Source organism: Epinephelus moara, chromosome 6, assembly GCF_006386435.1.
Source record: "Epinephelus moara isolate mb chromosome 6, YSFRI_EMoa_1.0, whole genome shotgun sequence".
NCBI classification, from domain to species: Eukaryota; Metazoa; Chordata; class Actinopteri; order Perciformes; family Serranidae; genus Epinephelus; species Epinephelus moara.
In genome coordinates this window covers 15,938,805-15,961,293 of record NC_065511.1, presented here as the reverse complement: position 1 = coordinate 15,961,293, position 22,489 = coordinate 15,938,805, and the positions used below count along the sequence as shown (strand labels likewise).

The 22,489-nt window shown below is 42.7% G+C and overlaps 1 protein-coding gene across 1 annotated transcript in view; it reads right to left on the bottom strand.

Moving 5' to 3' along the window:
- The window catches only part of LOC126391746 (exostosin-1a-like), a 41,952-nt gene extending 23,521 nt beyond the window's left edge, over window positions 1-18,431 (bottom strand). Inside the window, exon 1 of the mRNA XM_050046668.1 lies at window positions 16,494-18,431. Coding sequence (XP_049902625.1) covers window positions 16,494-17,446 — 953 coding nt within the window. The 5' untranslated portion in view covers window positions 17,447-18,431. The remainder of the gene's footprint in view (window positions 1-16,493) is intronic.
- Between the last annotated feature and the right edge of the window lie 4,058 nt (window positions 18,432-22,489).

Genomic DNA, 22,489 nt, shown 5'->3' with positions numbered 1-22,489 from the left:
GCGAAAGCTTGATTTATCAACTGGCTTCGTTGGGAAGAAGATGCTCCCCTGTATTTTGTTACGCTGACTGGCTGATGGACTTTGTCTGTTGAGGCGAGTACTCCTGCCCAATGACAGTGTTTGGGGGAGCACCGAGTCCAGACTGATACAGAAAGCAAAACAGATTGTTGAGCTCATGTCATCAGGATTGTCTTACCAGGCTAGATCCAAGGATGTCACCAAACAACTTTTTAGGTCTAAAGACCTTTACAAACCAGGGGCTTTTTTTCCCATTAGTCCTCACACCAATACATTTTTTAATTGTAGTTTTTGTCATAAGTACCTTTACACAGAATGCAAATATTACGCAGCAAAAAAGCGATGTCTTTTTTTTTTCTTCGAATAAGGTAAATCTTTCTGAGCTTTGGCACATCGAATAAAGGCATCAACCAATGTTTGTGGAACAGACCTCACTTTAAAGTGTCACAACAATGGCAGACCTGTTGCAACTAGCGCAAATTCACATTATTGCTGGTATGAAAAGTGTTGATGGGAAATATTCACAGCTGAGTATTTTGCTTTTTTTTGTATTTTGCATTCTTGTGTTGTTTATTCATCAAGCCCCGGGTGAGTTTAGGGCATTAGGCTAAAAACCTTTCAGACCTCTTGGTCCAGCTATCAACCACCCACAATGTGGCTCTGGTAAATGACTTACTGAATGAGTGAATGCATAAACTAATATGTACGTTACACAAATCCCAGTCTCTCATTCGCAACAAAGGTGGAAGTTGGAAAGATTCATCTGAATGGTCCCTAGGTTTGAAGGAATGCCTTCAGACAGCCAGTAAGGGACTTCTGCTGGAGATAGAGCCTGGTGGGTGCTACTATTGCAGCGGCTGTTCTGCACAAGAGATAAGTCCAGGTCAGGAATGTCTCTGATCCTGGGCCAAACAGGGACGGATGGAAGAAGAGATAGAAGGATGTGAGGAGGCAGATAGGGATGGAAAGGAGGGAGGGATTGAATGACACAGAGGTAGAGGGTGAAACAGAGAGAAATGGGAAAGGAGTGATGAATGGATGAGAGCTGAGGGAGGGTGAAAGGGAAACAGGAGAATAACAGAGGCAAAGAAGATGGAAACAAAGGAGAGCACAGAATACAGATGGAAATGTAATCAGCAAAATGACTAACAAAATGGATGAAACAACACAAATGGTTATGTGCATCTGTGCAAGTATCTGTACACCTGTGTGAGCTCTGTGAATGTATCAGCATGTGGACAGCTTTTCTAAACACCTTTTTTTTTAACCGGGGTGAAGAACTCTGTCAGCTCACAGACAGCCTCCTCCTTTTAATGGCAAAGCAACTGTGCCAATAGCCGTGACAGGGAGAAGAGGGCTTTGTAATGTCTCTCTTAGTTCAGAGTATGGGATGTTATCAACTGCATTTGCTATCAATGCACCATCAAATGGACTTGTGGGCTGTGTCTGATCTGATCCAATCCATCATGTAGAGAGAGGGATTTAGATAAAGCCTGACTGCTGAGGCTAGCATCTGCCTGGACTGAGAAGTCTGTTTTGAAGCATTTTGTGTTTGTTTGTGTGTGGGTGTGATTTGGGACACTATCAGAGGGGTAATGCGTCAGCTGAACTGGAGGACCATGTACGTGAGTGTGTGCATGTGAGAATGTGTACAGGCATGAGTTTTTTTTCCCTAAGACATACCTGGGGATGGCCTTATGCAAATGTTTCAGGAGAGAGAGAGCGAACTGTGAGGGAAAGGAAAAAGGAGCAAGCTCGTGTTGTTTACATGTGCTGGCCGCTTACATTTCAGTGGGTTTTTGCACTGTTGGACCATAAGGGTGTGTGCAACCATAAGTGTGTGTCCATGTGACAGTTATGACCAAGGACACCATGAGGGATAATGCAAAAGCCGAATATCCAAAGGGGATCAGCTGAGGTCAGTGGAGGTGATAGCACTGCAAAGCCAGCTTGGATTATCTTAACCGTCCCCACCAAATGTCACAGAACCCTGCGAAGCAAGTCAAAATGTGAAGTTCAAGCTTGTGAAAAGGAGAGCCACCGATGTTGAAACCTCACTGAAACCGGCTTAAAGAGGTTGCTTCAGAAGGGAAAACTAGTTCCAGTGGAAATGAACGTTAAACCCACTGGTGTTCAGCAGATTATCCAAAGCAACCAAGACATTGTTTCTGGAAACAAGATATTACAGACAAATATTCAATTTTTTTCCCCAGATAAAAATTCATTTACTTCAATTATACAGGGAGGAGGCAGAAATCTCAGAGACTGATATCTATAAAATGAAGGTAGATAGACAGATACCACTAAACGTAAATGAGAGAAATGTTATTTTTTTAATTTAGGTGAACTACCTCTTTACAAACACCACATAAAAAAGAGAGAAAATGGAGTTTATCCAACCTGCTGATGACAACCAGCCTCAAATGCACAGGGAGAAGAATGGCTATAAGTGCAAAGCCAGTGAGGAGTAATGAGAAGAGCAGCTTCACTCTGCTGCTGAGAGAGTAAATTAGCGTCTCGCCAAGTCGAAGCCGCCAAAAAACGAAGTGTAAACACAGTCTTTTAGCTCTCAAGAGGCAAAAGATGATTACCTCACAATTACGAGACCACAGAGGAGAGAGAAGCCCCATTGCCTCAGTGACGGAAAGAGAGATTACAGGGTGGTGGCAGTACTAATGATGATGGGGAAGGGAAAAATACTGCAGTTTATCCCAGAGGATACACAAAATTGCAGCAACTAGCAGAAATTTGTGGCACTTGGTTAAAGCATTGCCAATGCTCTTCAATATGAAAGATGAAGAGGAAATGCCTCATTTGTTGCATGTTGACTGCTGCTGAATTAATCTTTTTTGTCAGAGCACTGAAACATCAGCATCCAGAGAGGCATTCAACAGGTTTTTATTTCAGTGAAGCTCTTGAACACTTTTCATACACTGTTCACAGAAAGGTAAATTAAATGAAAGTAAGGGGACAGTGCAAAAACATAGACTGTAATGTGCTACAGAGCAGAGCTTGGCAGACATTCAATTATTTTACAGATTATCACAAAAAATATCTACAAGATTAAAAGTAGTGATTTCCTATGTTTACTAATGTATCTTCAAAAGAAAATAAAATTGTTGCCCAACACAGGATGTAAAATGGGTGATACTGTCAGCATTGAAGGGACAGTACACCCCTAAATCAAAAATACATATCTTTTCACCTGTAGTGCTATTTATCAGCTTGGATTGTTTCGGTGCGAGTTACCTAGTTCTGGAGATATCGACTGTAGAGATGTCAGCCTTCTTTCCAATATAATGGAGCTAGATGGAATTCAGTTGTGCTCAAAGCCAAAAATATATGTGAAAAACTCAACAACAATGTCTCTTTCCAGGAATTATGACCCAGTTACTCAAGATAATCCACAGACCTTGCTGTGTGCAGTCTCATGTAGGAACTATTTTCTTTCTACCAAACTACACCCGCCAACAGTATCACTGTGCACAAGGAATGTGTAAACATAAATGGCATCTTCCTCAGTTAAGCTGTAATGTTAGCTAGCTCAGTGGTGTTAGGTGAGCCAACAGCAGATGCACACTTCCCTCTGCACGGTGAGTGGGTTCTTATATTAATAGTTACTATTTCATTGTTTTGGCACTTTGAGCACCGCAAGCTGAATGCCATCTAGTTTCATTATATCCAAGAGAAGGCAGCGACTCTACGGCCTATATCTGCAGCACTCAGGAACTCACACCAAAATTTATAAATATAACAACAGGTAGGGGAAAATGTACATTTTTAATAATGGGTTGAACTGTCCCTTTAAAAAGCATTTGCGGTCAAACAGAGGGCAGTGGGAGGACAGGGCTTGTAATTACTGTAAGTCACTTCAAGTACCGTCATACCCTGTTACAGTCATTACCTTTCATTCACCATGCCATTCACACCACACCTAACATATTAGCTCCATGCAAACATTGCTCAGTTCCAACTGCTTGCTTGTCATGCTTCAGCTGTTAAAAGGCTGCAAACGTCTACAATAGTCAACTATTTTAATCAGTTAATATCTCCTCTCCATCTACATACTGTAACCTATTCCTTCTACTCAGGTCATGCTTACCAAGCTGCCAACATCTGTAGGTTTTTAGACAATCCGACAACAAATGGCACCCAGATCAATACAATTATTACTCTTAGGTGGAGCAGCCCACCAGGCGAATGGGGAAATGCTGGTGCACATCATGAAGAACCTCTCAGTGGTACAACCAAGGACAAGTTAACCTGATCTCAGAGAGGAATGCAGACTGCACAACAGTACCCTCTGAGGGAGCTGAATTCCTCTGTATCCTCGCAGACACTCAGGCCCAGAACAAAGCTTTACCATCTGTTAATGAATTCCACGGCCAGCAGTGCTTGCTGCTGCGGGCAGGTAATTAGTTTGAACAGCGGGAAAGATCAAAGACAACACTTCCTGTCTTGCCCTCTGGTTGTGACCTCACAAGGGGAAGTCACAGATTTCACCGGGTGAGAGAAGGAAACAAACTGTATGAAGCTTGGCCAACAGGCACAAAATCATAGTCTAAGTAATTTTAGTTTGAATCGCAGCAACTTGCCCATTTGATAAAACAGAAAGTGGCTTATAAACAAAACAGCTTCGAGTCTCTGTCAATATTTACTTGTTTGTCACTAACTACAATTTGGTGAGCTGAACATTAATGTGAGTCTTAAGGGTCACTTAATCTGTTAAAGATTGAGTCTAAATGTCCACTTAATCTGTTAAAGACTGCATCAAAGAACAGGTTGAATTAGGCCACCATTTCACGGAAGAGTTAAGACTATCACATACTGAGGGTTATCATCATGTGCGCTGGAGCTTCCCTTCCTCTCACAGTGCCGGTTAAAGCCCTTATCTGACAAAGTGGAGTCCAAAGAGGACAGCGAGAGATAGCATATCTGTGTGTGTGTGTATGTGTGTCTGTGTATGTGCCAGTTTTATCTGATGATCCAAGTCACTACCCAGCCAAGCCCCGCAACATGGTGGCTGGTAATATCTCAATGCTGCCAACTGTGGTTACACGAACACAGAACAACATGGACCCTGACTCTGATGATGATGCTTTGCCAAAGTTCCTTTAAGAAGATACAAGGACAATCGCATCCACATGGACCAACTCTTCAGGATAATTCAGTCAGGTTCTCTCTCCAAATATCTAAAACAATAAATACTAGGGCTATGTATTATTGTACTGTAATCCCTTCCTCCATTCCAAAAATAATACATGAAATATTAAAAAAGTATTTTGTGGCACTGAGTCAAGAGTCACAGACATTTAGAGACTCTACGTCCGTGGGTTTGGCAGGTCTATTCTCCACATTGACTGAAGGATTAAAAGCCCATAGGATTTGGGTGGCCTTGATTTTAGAGTGCCGCTTAATTCTGCATGTAGCTCTCACAACATATTTCATTGTACATGAGGGATAATTGAAAAAGCCCCTGTCATGCCGAGCAAACAACTTATCTGAGTGTTTGAAGGGACAGTAAATGTGCCTCTTGCGTCACGCAAAACACTGGCTTGCTGAATGATGAGTCACCTCCATTAAGTTACGTCTTTGTCCCGAGATGCTCCATCAGTGGCACTTTAGTTGGCTTTGATAGAGAAATGTATCAAATATTAATCTCCTCTGTCATTTCTTAGCTTCTTTATCGCATTCTATGTCACTGAAGGCCTTTTCAGATCTTGTCTGAATTCTTCCATAAATAATCAATCAGTCACATTATTCATATCAGCAGATGCCACCTGAGCTTGCAGAAAACAGACCAAACACCAATGGTTTGAGCTGGATCAAAGAGCATTTTTCTCTTCATACAACAGCAGCTTTAACACTTCAGCAAACGTACAAAAAAGCCTGAGGTCCGGAAAACCATCTCCAATCAAGCCAAAGCGTCAAGGTACCATAAAAATTGATTTTAGATCAATTCTCTGTTCCTACCCATCACAAAGGTCAACCTGTTCATCTCTGTCACCATAAAGTGCTGCTTGGGTTTCATTACCATTTACGTTTCACTTTTTCCACACCCTAACACTCTTAGCCCCAAGTTTGTTTGGCAGCAGCACCCCCTTCTTTCTGCCTCACTGTTTCATCTAGCCCAACTCTATCACATCTGTCAAGGCGCAGGGAAATGGTGATGTGTGCCTCCGCATGATGAAAGAAAAGCTCTTCCTGGAATGGACCACACTCCATGCCTGACACGTGGACGTCCCTTTCCTTATTCCACTCTCCCGGCATTCCAAGTGGAATACATCACCTGCACATGTCTGCCAAGGACAAGACATACATCATCCTGTCAGGACATGAGAGAGAGGGAGCATAGCAAGCAAATGGTGCTGCCCTCTGTCCCAAACACGTAGCCTCCGAAGAGAGTGAAAGTACGGCTAAAACCCATTCAGGCAAATAAAGCATATTTGAATTTGAATCAGGGAAAGAGTGAGAGAGAGGCCACTCAAGTACATGCTCAAGTACACAAGACTAAAACGACTACCTGTAATTTCACAAGTTACCAGGTACTTCTTAAATTAGGCTGCACCAGGTTACACCAAGTCAGCTACTTCACAGACACTAGTCGTAATTACTGAATAATGGTATGTGAACATTGATGGTAACACCCTCTGCTCACCCTCGGCCTCCCTCTCTATAAATCCTGGCATTGAAAAATGGGATGGCAATCAACTGAGAGGGGGGTAGACTGCATGCTGCTGGGAAACAGTTTACTTTTGATAGTTTTCAAGATTACGCATACATCCACACCACACATTAACACACTCTAAAAGAAGACAAGTAAGTATTTAACACAGGATACCTACATTCATACAAGTCCTTCGGTTTACTTACAGCTGATCAACATCTGAAACATTTAAAAATCTGATTATTGTTTACATTTCAGACAGTTCAGTTGACATTCAATTATCCATCTCCTCTTTACTAGAAGTACAAATGAAAGTGACAGGACAGACGGTGAGGACATTCTGCACAGGTCGCCAGCTTGACTCAAACCAGTGATGTTGTGGGTAAACAGGATGAGCTTTAAATCAATAGGTCAGCTCCACATGCCTCTGGCTTTACGCAGAAGTCAGAGTCAGCGGAGTTATCTTTGCTTGACACGACACTATCATGAAGAATAACAGTGCCAGCCGTGAAACAGCGTGGCTGCTCAGTTATCCACTTTCCTGCATTGGTTTCCATGGCTATAACTTACTATGAGCTCTCTAAATATGAGTAGTTTGTAATCCCTTGGCTCTACAGGAAACTGTGCAGCATCCATCCAGTTTAGCCCTTCACTTCCTTACACAAAGCTATGCACCATTAGACATATAGGGTAAATAAATCTCCTGAGTATTCATCAACCAGCTGCACTGTGTACGTCTTCTGGTTGACATAATTTATGTAGTTTAGTTTGCTCTTATAAGAGTCTTTCAAACATCCCACTATCATCTAACTATTTAAAATTCACCCACAAAGAAGCCATTCACCAAGAAGACATATATCATATATTACGATAACACATTGATACTACACAAAAACTAGGTGGATTTTTTGCAGAGGTAAAGCAGATTAGCTCAGTGCATCACACTGACATACATTTTCTGCTCTATTGTCTATCATCATTATGAAAAGATGAACATCAGCAGATCAAAATAAGAAAGGTGCTCCCAATCACAGCATTCAGAAGAGCTCATCTCAACTCGCTGATTGTGCCAGCATTTTCCTCTATGGGATTCAACCTGTTTACAGCCTTGGAGACAAATTAAACTGACAACACAATGTAGTGGAGATACACATATAGCAAAGCAGTGCTGCTTGTGTGATAGGCCACAATACATTATATCCTGATACAAAGCTTATCGGCAGTAGATGCCTGTATGTAGCTAATCTTGTCTTCATTGTAAAGATCAATGTAAGAGAGAAAATAACATTAATCAGTGGAAGTGACTGACAGTAAGCGCCAATAGAGACCGAGACCAAGCTGAGAGACTAATGCAACCTTATGAAACAGCATTAGGGACTTGAGTTTACTCAGCAAAAACAGTTGCTGCTGGGCCCTCTTGTATAGAGTCACTGTGTCGATATCTCAAGGCTTCCCTCTTGCTCCATGACCTGCACTTTCACTTTCATACAGAAAATGGCCCAACACAGCACATCTGACACAGTGTTTAAAACACTGACCATTCTAAATGACAGTGTGGTCATGTAGATACAGAGTAAACATATAATCTGTGCGGAGAGGTTTTGTGGTTTACCATCCTCCTTCACGGCCTGCTGTATCATTCAGCTCTTTCCAGCAGGGCAGACTGTCAATGGTTTACTGGCAGAGCTGAGTTATAAAGGATGGCAACTGAAAGGGCCTTCCAGAAAAAGGGATCTTCTCATAAAGTGAAGTCAAAGAATTAACTATTACATCGCACTTTTGCAATAAAGTCAGCCAGGCAACAGGGTAAACTGTAAACAATTTGTCCACCTCAACACAGGAAGCAACACCATACAGGCCCAGACACACCAAACTGATATCTGATAACTGATATCAAAGAATTAGTGGCGACGAAGACTGACTGACTGTTGCTTCACCTCGCGTCACCTGTGTCTCAGCCAAACAGTTGCACTTGAACATACTGCAAAGCCTACAGCCAACAAGCACATACTTTCTGTGCCTACGTGAGAGGAAATAACTCCTTACCAGCAAGCAGCGGTACTCTGATTTGTCATTCAAAAAGGAACACCAGAAGACTGACAGTACAGATTCAGGATGCTAATTAGCCACTTAGCACATTAACAACACAACTCAATGTTGAAAGACAAAAACACATACAGTTATAAACAGTTTTCGTTAAAGAGCTTGATGGCTAAAAAAAATAATCTTAGCTAAAATAAAATTTGTCATGCTCTTGACTTAAGTTGTTTGTTTGCTTTCCTCACTTGCATTTTTCTTCACATGTACTGAGCTTAACTGCCAATCAGTTACTTCAAGCTTATTCAACTAAGTAAATCGGCTTTAAAAAAAAAAAAAAAAAAAAAAAGCTGACAGGGGCTGACTAGTGCCAACGGCCCGACATTAACCTCTTTCGACCCCTTTATTGCACAGAAGCTCTGTGGTCTATTAGCCTACCTAAATAAATAAGATAATGTAAACCATGCAGATGGAAATAAACACATGAATAAAAGACTCTATATCCCAACCACAAGCCTAAGCAATTGCTTATTTTGCAATTCCACAACTCAGTGATTCACAAACATCTCCCACAAGATTACTATTTTTCAATCTAGCCAGGGGCAGCTAAAGGGCCATGACACACCAAACCAACTGTTGCCCGCTGGGCACCACAGGGCTGCCGTTTTGTGACTGTGGCAAAACATGGCCTGCAGTTTTTGCAATGTGTATGGTGGGGGAAAATGAATCAGTAGCTGAGGCTGTCAGTAAAAGGGTTTTCTGGCTCACTTTTTTTTTAGCATCTCCTGAATCCAACATGTCACTCTTTCAGTGCAATTTCATTTCATGTTTTGCCTGACCTCTTGTCCTCTTTACCAAGCAAATGACAACAGGCTAAAAACTCCAATGCAACACAAACCCTTGTGAAACAGTGTCATTTGTAACTGCATGTCTGAGAGATCCAATAAAATAGTAGTCTGAGAATAGAGCAAGACCATTTAAACTGACTGTAGTGACTACAAAATGCATCGCTGGGTTGATGTTTTTACTTCTGTGACTGGAATACAAATACAGACTTCCCCCTTACTATTTTCTCTCATACAGTATATGCCCAGAATGCACCTGCATGTAGGTTGTCATCTGACCACTCACTCTAGTGTTTGCGTTGTGTTCAACATCTGAAGCAATCTGAAGAAGCAATCTGGTGAACTAGGAAATAATCAGCTACTCAGAAAAAAAGTTAAGCTACAAAGCAAACAGTAGACTGTGTGAAAAAAGGCATTTAAAGTTAATGTGCAGGAACTCAGAGATCGACCATCCTCCCCCAACGATTATCGTTTTCCCCAAGCTCTGTAAAGCCTGCATCAAGTTGGCTAGGAGCCCTCTTGCCAGGGGCTTTGGCCAATACTGAGGATTAAAACCCTGCAAGTCTATAAATACACCTAGCAGACCAACGTCAGCACCCAGCCAGCTATTGCACTCACCTCTCACTGCTGGATGGCTGGCATGGGTTTTTACTCTTTTTGCTTTTCTCTTGCTTTAACTTTCTCCCTCTGTCTTTCACTTTCTCAGAGTCTCGCTGTTCTCTCTTTGTGTTCCTATTTTTCCCTCCAACTCATTCTCTCAGTTTGTCTCCCACTCTTCTCTGTGTCTCCCGCTCTCCTCATCTCTCACTCTATCCATCTCGTACTCTCTCGCTTGGCAGGGCCTCTTAATTGGAAACAAGCTGTGAGAGGGCTTTCAGTTTGAGGTTAAAATTGCATCTGACCTGCCTCCTGCTGTAGCTTTTCTTCTCTCCTTTGGCTGTAATACAGGCTTGTACACAGTGGCTGACGAGTGCAGATGTCTGAAGGACAGAGTGTGGTGAATAAGGAAGCAAAAGTTGACTCTACCCACTGGCTGGAAACAGCAGGGACATGACAGGTAAACAAGAAAAACAGAGACATGCTGTAGTTTACTTCCAAGCAACACAAATATGTGGAATGTGACTTGACATTTTTAACCCACCAACAACATGCCCCATCAGTCCAGACATTTTAAATAGGAAATGTGAATCAGAACCAGGAGGACGCTTAGAGACATGAATACATCATACCTAATGAAGACTTTTACAAGGCCAAATGTGGGAGCTTTTCATAATGCAAGAATACAACCCTTGACTCTTCCCTCTGTTTGTAACATGCAGAGAGTCTACAACATGTGTACAATAAATATTCATTGCAGCGGTAAAGCTGGACATGCACTGTAGGATGTGAGCTCATTTTATAAATGTTGTTTATTCCAACTCCTACTGTACACGTAGAGCTCACAGTTTAGGTGCACACACAGTACGGTCCAATCGTCAAGCCACAACCCAAGTGCTCACATTGTATGTGCAAAATAAGACAGTAAAATAGCCCACTGGCCGCCAGCAGACTGTTCTGGTTATTGACAATTGACAATAGAGATATGTTTGAAAGCTCAGAGGCAGATGGACGTTTGTCTGCTAGCAAAGGTCTGTAACATTACACCCGAGTGGCTCTCAATGTTTCTCTCGTTTGTATTGGTCATGAGTATGCTGATGGCACAGCTCGACCAATCTGACCTCCATATTGTCCATCCACATGACATGTCATGTCACCATGGCACTTTTAGACGTTTGCCACTCTGCTCAGGCACAGTGAGGAAAAAGACACTAACCTTGGGCAATCAACTCGTGTCTCTGATTCAGCCAACCAAAATTCCAGACATGGCAGAAATTCATCTGAAGGTTTGAACAGCCAGTCAGGAGCAGTAGATCGGGCCATGATAGGTCTTTGCTCACTATTGTACACTGCGCAGCAACAACGCCCATCGAAGCTGAAATTTGACCCAACTCTACAATAAGTCCTGCAGCTCCAAAATCAGGTCAGAAATGGGCTCAAATCTTACAGTGTATGAGGTACAACAATGCTAAAAAAAACTTCCTTTACTGTAGACACCTAAGGTAACTAGAGGAGGCCAATTCCTATAACCAGAAACTAAACCATCCACAAGCAGGAATAAGTTACAGAATGTAGTAAGTTAACTTAGCTGTGAAAAGACCGTGGGATCAAAAATTGGAAGAAAGAGCTTATAAATACTATACACTCGTAAAACTACACTAAAATTGCTACCAAAACAATACAATCAGACAGAGTACCATGCAATGCAGCGTCAAAATGCAATGAATTGTTCCTTCAAACAGGCCACACAGTGCATCAAAAACCCATATACATTCCAAACCAACATCTGGAGGATGAAGTCTGAACTATTACACAAAAATGACACGGCCATTACATGGTAATTATAGTGAGAGGCTGCGTTCAGTCTGTCACAACTTCCTTGTTGTCAGTGGGAGAGGATAAGAGGGATTTATTGCACAAAGGGCCGCAGCCAGGCACAGAAACTATTACTTCCACCCAGTTAGACCACAGACTGTACTGTCTGACCCATAGGGCTGTATAACAGGACAGTGCAACTCATCCACAATTAGAGTTGTTCCGATACCGATGCCAGTATACGGTAAAGATACCACTACTGGAAATGCCTCTGATATTGTCTAAAATGCTTGATTGGGTGTTGGCAAGCACTTAAGTATATGCAAGTCAATACCACAGCATTTATTAATTAACTTTAAAGTCAGTTTTCTCTGAAGTCAATTCTTCTTCGCTGCTCTAGAACAGTAGCCCACACAGCATGCTGCACTGTGCAGCCACTTGCAACCAAAGTTTTACAGCATTGAAGAAGAATTGATATCTGGTAAATGTTGCACATTTGCTGTAAACAAAGGCAATATTTTACACTGGATAAAACAAAGTTCTATGGCCCTCATTGTCTGTTTGTATTTGTTCATGTTTTACAAAGAATTCTACCTGAATCATGCCATGCAACAATGATAGCTACCATTTCACATCCATACAGGGTTAGTAGTACACAGCTGTTACATTTTATTTAACGTGGTGATGTCAAATCAGTAATTGCTATTAGCCAATACACAAGTTCAGGTATCGGAATCCGGAAGGAAAAAATAGTCCCAGAACATCATCACAATTATAGACATCAACCTGCATAGAGAGCTCAGTACTACCGACAGTATATTTGCATTTGCAAAATCTCAGCAAAATCCTAAGATCTTTTTTTTTTATCTCTGCTTTGTGTAAGCGAGATGATGTTGTGTGGAATAAGCATAAATTCAGTACACCTATAGCTGTTTCAATATATGACATGTTTACAAATTAGCTTATGTCTTAACCCGAGTCTAAATCTGTCTTCCTAACGAAGAGCTGCTCAATCAGGGAGATATTTTTAAGACCTCAGCCCATTTAATATCTTCCCGATTTGCAGCATGCTACAACCAGCTTGCTCCAACTACTGTGTTGTTTACAGCATAAGTCAGAGACACTTTTCATTTGGAGAGTTGAAAGTCGACCCAAAAACAAATATTGATCTCCTTGGCAACTACCTTCCTTGACTACTGTCCCACCCACATCTTTGGCCCCTCTGAGTCTCACCCCTTTGGAAAGCGCTGTACAGCTGGGTGCCAGGCCAGCGATGTAGCGCAGGTCTGGGTATGATTACTGACTGAAAATAATTTGGCTTTTGGGGACTGATGAATCAGTCCTGTCAGATGTAATGTTAACCATTTGGATTTCCCCCTCAAAAAGGCCAAACCCCACCCAAATTGTACTCCAAACAGACTCAATAAAAACCTCATTGTACTGATAGGATTTTTATGGTCCACTGTGCTGGTGACTTAAGCCAAGAAAGCAACTAAATAATAAAGCCTGCATCGTGGGAGATTCAGGAAAATTACTCTAAGAAGTGCACACAATATGGACAGATGCAACCATAACACAGTGCCATACACCTTCTCAATGATAATTTACACTGATTATACCTGGTATTATGGGACCAGCCACATCTGGAGCATCCTAGTATTACACTCCACAACAGAAAAAATGATCTGAAGGGATGATTAATAGCTCATATATAACTGCCATCAAACTGTGCATAGACAATCACGTCAAGTGAAGTATTGAAATTCAGAATCTGATGCTTAAGATTTTATTTTAATAGACAATGTTGATTCCAACCTGTCACAAACTTTAAAAACAACAAGAGGCATGAAACCAAAGTCCACTGTAGGTAAAATGTGAGTGTGGGCTCTTGTTGCACACACACAAACATTAAAAAGATAGTAAACTGCAAAAGAGGAGTCCCAATAGCCTCAAACTGTGTTCTGTAAAATCACTGTACACTGCAAGATGTTTTTGCCAGATCCGGTCCAAACAAACTTCTCATAAAAAATGTATAATATCTGGCTGAGAGATGCACTTTTCACTTTGCCTCTTTTATGTGCAACCCATGGAAAATGTGTCTGTTATGAAAACTTTGAAATTTCAATACTGACTTTGTAGTGAGTATCTACTCATCTTTATGATATCCATACACTGCCTTGTTTGTGTATGAAAATGGAACATAATGTGAGTAAGATCTGACCATGGAGTGAACCCACCTGTAAGTCCATATGTTGCAGCATGATAAAAGTCACAATTAAAAAAGACAGGCATAGACGACGAGACAGTCAAGTTTTCTATTTGAAACTGTAATCAATGCTTGTCATTTAAGTGCAAGAACTTTTTGTAAGCTTGCTAGTTTAAGTGACATACATAGTTTGACGATTCTTAGGGCTCTACCAGCAAGAGGAGACGGTAAGGTAGGGATTCGTAAATTAATTTCATTTAATTTAACAGTCATTCTGCAGTGGACTGGGGATGGAGCCAAAGCCTGTTGACTGATAGTGATGTGGCTTACTGAGGATGTACTGACTGAGAACCACTGAACATACTGTAGCCATGCAATGGAGCTAAGCCAGCGAGGGCTAGAGAGATACCCAAAGCCTGTTTCTCCCCCAATGCTACTTAATGACAGGAGGATTAATTTTTCCTTTGGGTTATGGCTCTGATGCCACCCATCTCACTGTGTGAAATCACTCCCTGGCAGCGCTTGGCAGCAAGCAGCGAGCTGGCAGAAAGAGGCAGAGAGAGCGAGCAGATAGCTCATGTCTTAAGAGTGATATGGAGAATGTTATTCTGCTGAGCCAACGAATGTACCTCATAAGCTGATACCTACACAGGCAGACACAAAGATGAGAATCCTCTGAGGATCAGTGCTAAGCAAACACATCAGACATCATGATATGAAAACATATCAGACACAGGTAATGATCTGGGGACACAAAGAAAACACCTCATTCTCACCGTGATACATGTTGCAGCCAGATTTCATAGCAGAACCCTTTATATACTTTGAAGTTGTCTTTTAATAAAACTGAGCAACTGACAACATGGTAAAGAGTTGACATAGGGGTCAATCACAACAGGCCCCAAACAACGGAGGGGTCACGCAGGACACGAGTTGGGGCCAGGGCATTCCTGGCTGATGCAGTTGGGTTTGTCTGGGAAATGACTGAGCAAACAGGGGCCAGAGTGGCTTCCCCTTACTGGCACCAGCGCATTGTCCCCACTAATCCACTCCAAAGAGCCACAGTCAAACACCCAGCGCCATACAGTCACCAGTAACAACACAGCACAGTCTGTGGGGACATGAAATGAATCCCACTGGCCAAAGCAGGGAGACAGACGCCAGTTTGCTCATCAGATTTGGGCACAGAAAACAGTATGGCTTACCTGTAGGACTGGGTGATGATCACAGAGCAACTTTTTAAGGCAATGGTGCTGTGCAACATTGCCTTCTGCAGGAATGAGGACAAGTTACAGGGACTGTGTTACTGAGCATTATATAACTTTTCAGCCTGTTAGAGATGTAGCAAAGTCGACCATTTACTCGTCCATAAAAAAATATCTGTGTGCATCATGATGACTGGTAGCTGAGTGTACGCATTTCTGTATTGACAACTTCTGTCAGAGAGGAGCAGGACTCATAATACACTGACAGGCAGAAAGGTGGAAATGCCGAGAGCAAGAGAAACAGATTTATCCACTGCTGAATAGCTGGCTGTAGACAGATGGAGATATCAACTGAATTGCATTAATACAGTGGCTCTTGTGGCTGACATTAAAGCAAATCTACTTATCTGTGCCTTGTGATGTGTAATTCAGTAAACAAAGTCATATGATACGAGGACAATTTAAAAGCAACAAATCGTTGTTGTCCACCAAAGTGGTGTTTCTGTTACTGTTGAGTAAATCAGATGTGCAACATGAGGAGGAATTTAATTAAGGGAAAGTGGAACATAGACAGAAAGACCAGTCAGACCAACCTGCATTTGAAAATACTCTCATACTGCCTATGTGCCTGGCATCCCAGACTTAAGGCCTTATGTTATATAGCACTAAACAAAAACAGTGAAGGAAAATTCAACAGCATGGCAACTATACATGATCTGAAAGCTGAAAAATATATCCCGGTGTCATGGATGGGTGTTGTAGGAAAGTGGACCTGATCAGACCCAAGCCAATTTAATATACCACTATGTGAGTTGACTTTACTATACAAATGTTACAGAGCCCATCTCGGAAATCGAAGGTTCAATCCAAGGAGGAACCAGATGTTCTGTCAAAATGTCTATGACATTTAACACTCACCTTCTCATTATCAGAGAGAGTAGCTTACAGTGTGAGCTATAGTAGTACAACATAATGTAAAGTACTGTCAAAACATTAGGATAGCATGACAAAACAGACTAGGAGAAAAAACAGCAAGTGTATGGTGTGAATTAAGTAGACCTGAGTCACTTTAGCTGTAAAGTTAACAACTGGATGGTACTTACTTGTCATACTCTGCATTGTCTTTATCACAGCGTGCATCTTTGTGCTTCTGCCAGTCCTTCCCATGCTTACAGGTGGTGAGGAGGACCACATCCTCTGAGTTATGAACATGATATAAAGCGTTCCTTGTGTCTGAACCTATTCCAGTTAGGTACCTCTTCCCCTTAAAAACAAGCATGTACTTCCTATAAGGGGGGATGGTGTTATGTTTCAGGTAACCCCTTTCCCCTCCTGTCCTCGGGTGGTCTTTAGAGAAAAGAGGGATAGAAACGTCAAAGTTGGGCCTAAAGTTCTCGGTGCTGATGCTGGCCTTGGCCAGCATGGCGAGGCCGATATCAAAGCCAAGATCTTCTGTGTAGTCTGGCCAGGTGCCAGAGTATAAGTTAAAGATGATGTGGTTTTTGCCCCCATTCCACAGATGAAGGCTCTGGACTTTTGCTTTCAAGTTGTGCACATACTGGGGTGAAAGCTGGTCCCGGTCCAGTGTGTCCAAACTCAGGACAAACAGGCATGCCTGTCCTGGGTCGGGTGTGTAGAACATGGATCCTTCAATAGAGGACAAGATGTTCTGATAGCTCTCTGACATCTTCTCCCCTTTCTGCTGGGGGTAGACGTAAACTTTGAACCCATTCTTCCTACAAAGGGAGAAATCAAAGCAGGAGTCCATTCTGCAGCGTTTTCCAGTGTAAACGCCTGAGTTGGCGTCCCTCTTCTGTCTTGGAGATATGTGTTCATTGTGATTATCAGTCCGGTCTTGCTCCCAGGAGCTGAAAGGCTGCAGGGGCCCCGGGAAGCGACGCCACCGCGCCCCGGGGTGATAACCGGTGAGGCTGCGGTCATCACGCCGGCTGGGACCCCGTCTGGATAGCGGGACTTGTATCCCCCCAAAACAAAACAAGAGAAGGAGACACGCGCCGGCGGAGAACAGAGTTAAGTACCGTTTTTTGGCCTGCATGTGTCCTACGATCTGGGATAAGATGTCTGGCGATAAATCCAAGAAGTCCCCAAGTTTTGGCTTCACCACCTCCTGCGGGAACGCTCCGCCATCTTCCCCCGGGCTGCAAGGGCTGTGCGCTCACGTCTCCCACCTTCTGCTTCAGATACCTTTCGCAAGTCCGGGAACTGATCCAAAGCATGTGGGCGATTTATAATGTTCATCCACCTCGCCTCCTCGTCAATAGTTGTGTCGACTATCAGTTTCTACTGTACAACAGGGACCCGATCCACTTGGAAACGGGGATCTAACGTTAAAGTGGCACCCCTTTGTATACCCTCATCTATACGGTGCTCAAACGCTCATTTTCACCACACAGTGCTCATGTTTGGCTAAGTAGACCCAAACTGCCACTAATAACATGGCACACAATGAGTACAAACTTGGGTAACGTTACAGCAGCAGTGTGTGCCAGACTTGTTGCCTGGACTGTTAACTATTGTCCCTTCTGGAAATTAGCAACCAAGCGGGCATTGGAGCCCTAAACATTCAACATACCCAGTTTGAGACGTTGCCACAGTTCTTTCACTCAACGTACCGGAAGATAAACGTAACGTTACCATTATAACCCTTTGCTAAATCTATACAGCGAAGTTGCCCATCCGATTTGGCTAGCTAGCAAGCTAACAGACTGGCTAGTTTCTGAAAACATTCACAGTTAGCTTGTTAGCTAAGCGGCTGCATCAAAGTAGCTTTAACGCTGGTTGGAAGTAAAGACAGCCAGGCAGTCTGCCTCCTTCCTCTCAAAACAACGTCTCTTCATTCGTCCACAACTTGTCCTTCGCTCTTCCCACGAAGCCGACGAGCTAATTTCTCCGTGAATTTCTCCAGTCGCGTGAAGTGTCCAAGCGGCGGCTCACACACACACAAAAACAAGAGGTGCTGTGAAGACTGCAAGCCAAGCAAAGGAGCAGGACGGTAGTCCCACCAGAACGACTGCTGCTGATGATGTGACGTGCGTCCACGGCGCACGATGCGTTCCCATTGGCTCGCGTCACATCCGAGGCGGGCGGGGCTTCCAGTGCACCCATTCACATCCAGAGAGAAGAGAGGCGCACAGTGAAAGCAGGAAGAACAAGACACTGCGCTGATTACCACAGTGACTTCACAGCTGAGATTTATGGTTTACCCATTTAATAATACCAGGCCATGTGAGAAATTAAGAGGTATTCTTTAATGCAGGTTTTTTGGCAGTCCATTATAATGTTAGTAGGCTTTTACTTTTTTTTTGGTAAGTAGCCTATAAAATAACTATTACAGTACAGTGAAATGCATAAGAATCTTACCTCAAGGTCCATTTAAATAGTTTAGCTGCTCCGGAGTATCTATGCAGATGGAGTTTGCCCAGTTGTCATGAAAACTGTAAGTGTAAAATATTCATTTATTTATTTATTTATTTATTTTAACACGTCCTCTTTTTAGGACTTTTCATGCATGTTAGATTTAAAGATGACTGTAATAGCTGCTGCGTTTTCCAAAGTCAAGAGTGAATTCTGAAGTAAATAACAATATGTGTATGCAGAAATAATATCAGTGTATGTTTAATTGCTCTTGGACTATAAAAGCATATTTTATATTGCTTTAATGTTGTCCATAAATAGTTCGGTAACTGCAGACACACTAATAGGCTACACCTCTACATGATATTATACTGTTTATTAATGTAAGGTAGGTTTGTGCATGAAGTTAAAACAAAGTCAGGGTCTATGGCTATTACCTAAATCAAAACAGCCATTTCACTCCTATTTACACTTTCTAATATACTGGAGTTCAGCTGACAAAAGCGTTGCACATAATGATGCAGGATGTATACAATTTTGTCAAGCTTATCACATTGCTTGCTATTTATTGTTTTGTTTGTATAAGTTCAAAGGCAGATGGCTATTAGCAGGTGTAGCATTACCTTTTACTGTACAGTTACCATAAACTATAGAGGCTTCATAGAGGTTTAGGGGTCAGGTCGCTGTATTAGCAAGTGATTCTGCAGCTGAGACACTGGCATGCCTGATGAAAGGAGACCAGGATATCTGTAATACTTGGAGGTTGGATTCTGAGACATTCTGATGCATTCTCTGGACAGTACTGGCTCTTCATCAGCATGTATTTGTCCTGCTAAAGTGCCCTTGAGGAAAACACTGGACCCCTGAGTCATACCAGTGCTGATCTGTAGCTGAGCATGACCTCTGACCCATCTGCCAGGTGGTTATGCAACAAGATATAATAATTTTGATAATTTTTAAACTTTATAATAGAGAATATAAGAAAAGAAGAAGAGTTTTCCCTGGGAGGAATTGCACCAGTGAATGAGGACCAGCAGGACAATGGCACTCCAGTGCATTAGCCAGGTCTTTTCTGGCATGTAGTAAGCAATGATGTGTTTTCACAGCTGCTGTGGTCTGAAAGACTAGAAGTGATTTTGCAGAAGCGGGGAAAGAGTAAGGAGGAATGTGAAGCTGCGTTCCTCAGGAGCTGTGGACCAGCTATCTGCACTGCCTCAGTTCCCCATGGACCACTGATCAAAGACAGGGAGGGATATGATGGCCACCTCCTCATTCTCTACCTCCTCCCTTTCTCTTTGTCTCTCCTCTTTCTGTCTCACTCACCCCACTCCTGCCTTTTCCCTCTCTTACTCTATCATCCCCTCTGCTGCTCTCGGGCATTCTTTCCATCCCTTCTCTCTTTCATCCCTTTAACTAATTTACGAGGGGGGTGCCGCTGGTGACTGATGTGAATAGATGGATGTTCCTCAGATTTTGCCACTAGAATGATCAGATGTGCTTTGTTTATATGTCACTGGATTTTAATTTAAGCTCTTTCAAGTGGTCTATCCATGTGTGAGTGTGACAGTCGCTCACTTTACAGTCTGAAATTTATTTTTGCACTTCCAGCAGGCTTGTTTGGATGCCTCACTTCAAAACCAACGCGATGACAGTGTAAGGACAAATCAACAAAAAATGTAGACAATTTGATTCAAGGTAAAAAAAACATGCATAAAAAACATCTGTGTGCCTCTGCTTTTGTCTAGCTATTATCTGCAGCTTAATGAGAGTGTTGAGATGCTGTCTCCCTGCTGTTGCATTGTGTTTGCTGAGCTGAGCACTGGCCAGATTTAGAGCAGCAGGGTGACTGAGCCAGAGCAGCACTCCCACTGTGTAATACACGCAACCATGCCAATATCTAATTTGGATGCACACAGGTCAGCATACTTTTCCCAGCCAGCCAACGAGTCAGGCAGCCAAACAACTAAACACCCAAATGGAGATTTATTATTTCCTTCTGAGTACATTTTGAGGTCATTACTTTTTGTTAATAACTGTAAGATTTATTGTTAAAAAAATCCACTCACATATTCATGTGAAAATATTATCGTGTGGTACGTGCAGAAGCCATTCAGACATATGCACGACAACAAACGTGCAGGCACACAGTCATTTGTGGTTGCGTGAATGCTATGTATGTGTGAGGCTCTTTCATGTCGAGCACAGCCTTGGATGTGGTAATTTAAAGTCCCCTCCTGACTGAGACTGACAGCCTTGGTGAGGAGCCTCATCCATCTGTGTTGATGCCGAAATGCACAAATCACATCTGAGTGTATCAGGAGTAACAGTGAAATGAAGGGTTCATGTGACAAATGGAAGTGTCCATGTCTTGATGTGAAGAGGCCCAGTGGGACTGCCCTCAAGGATATAAGTGGAGGACTCCTTGATACAATGTATATCTGGCAACTTTTCCTCTGATGGATACAAATTGTGTGGATGGATATTTTGTCAAGTCACAGTCCAGTAGCCACCAAATTAGTTAGGAATATGGTTTTATAGTTGGGAAAATGTGCTCATTCCTTTTTTTGGCTGAAACTGAGATGGTATACCACTTGCATATTTGTGCATTAAATGTGAAGCTGAAGCAGCCAGTTAGCTTAGCTCTGCACAAACCCCCTGTAACTTGTTGTTTTAACACTTTGGTTTATCTAGGCCTTCAAATGTTAAGTGTTAAATTTTGTTATATTCGGACAGAGCCAGGCTCATTGTTTCCCCCTACTTCCAGTTGTTGTGCTAGCTAACCAGCTTCTAGCCGTAGCTTCACGTTTAATGGACAATAGGAGAGTCGTATGATCTTACATTAAGGCCGTGTGACTCTCTGCAATGGTTACCTTTTTCTGTGGCCAGGTGTGTTTTAAGGGAGAAGAAAGTCTTTGTAACAGAGGTCAACATGTCACACGAGTCACAGGACTGTTTACTGATTGGTTGCGGGTATTTTCTGGCCGCTCTCGACTGAAAGTGACACTTTATTTGTGAAATTTTTTTTGGCCACACTTCGCCAAAGAAACAAATGGCTGCAGCTCAGAGCGACCACCACAGCTTTCCACAGCCATTGCGTGGCAGCTCGCTAATGCCACAGGCTGCACTTCCCCGTTGCTTGGTGCGTTTTCAGCTGCAGACTCTCAAAGTGTATTTACCACCAACAGTTAAAGGGCCAGTGTGTAAAATGGGTTGAAAACAGTGACATCAGTGGTCAAATTCTAGATTGCAGGGCTCACTCGCTCACCCCTTCCGTCGGGTAAATGACGGCGGCCTCGTAGGGACAAAAAGCCTTGCGCACGAGTTTTTCAGGAGTAGGTCTATCTAGCGACGAGGTGAATATTTATTTAGAAATCTAAACCATGTTACATATTGTAATAAATCCCTCACGAGCAGGAGACCAGAGGAGCGTTTGGGGAAAAGGCCAGTTTATTTGAGCACTCCAAAAACTCCAGGGGGTAAAAGACTCCGTCCCAAACTCTGACTCTTCTAGCATAACAGACACACTTCATACACACATACTCGTTTACCATCCCGAGTGGGCACCCCCTCCCCTCTTTGCTCCACCAATCTCCAGCCCGCACACTGACTGACAGCGTAGCCGGTAAACAGAGCTCAGCTGTTTATTTAGCCTAGCAATATCTCCGGACTATAGCAGCTGCAATGGACGACTTTGAACGCGATTTTGAAGAGTTTCTTGTAGCGG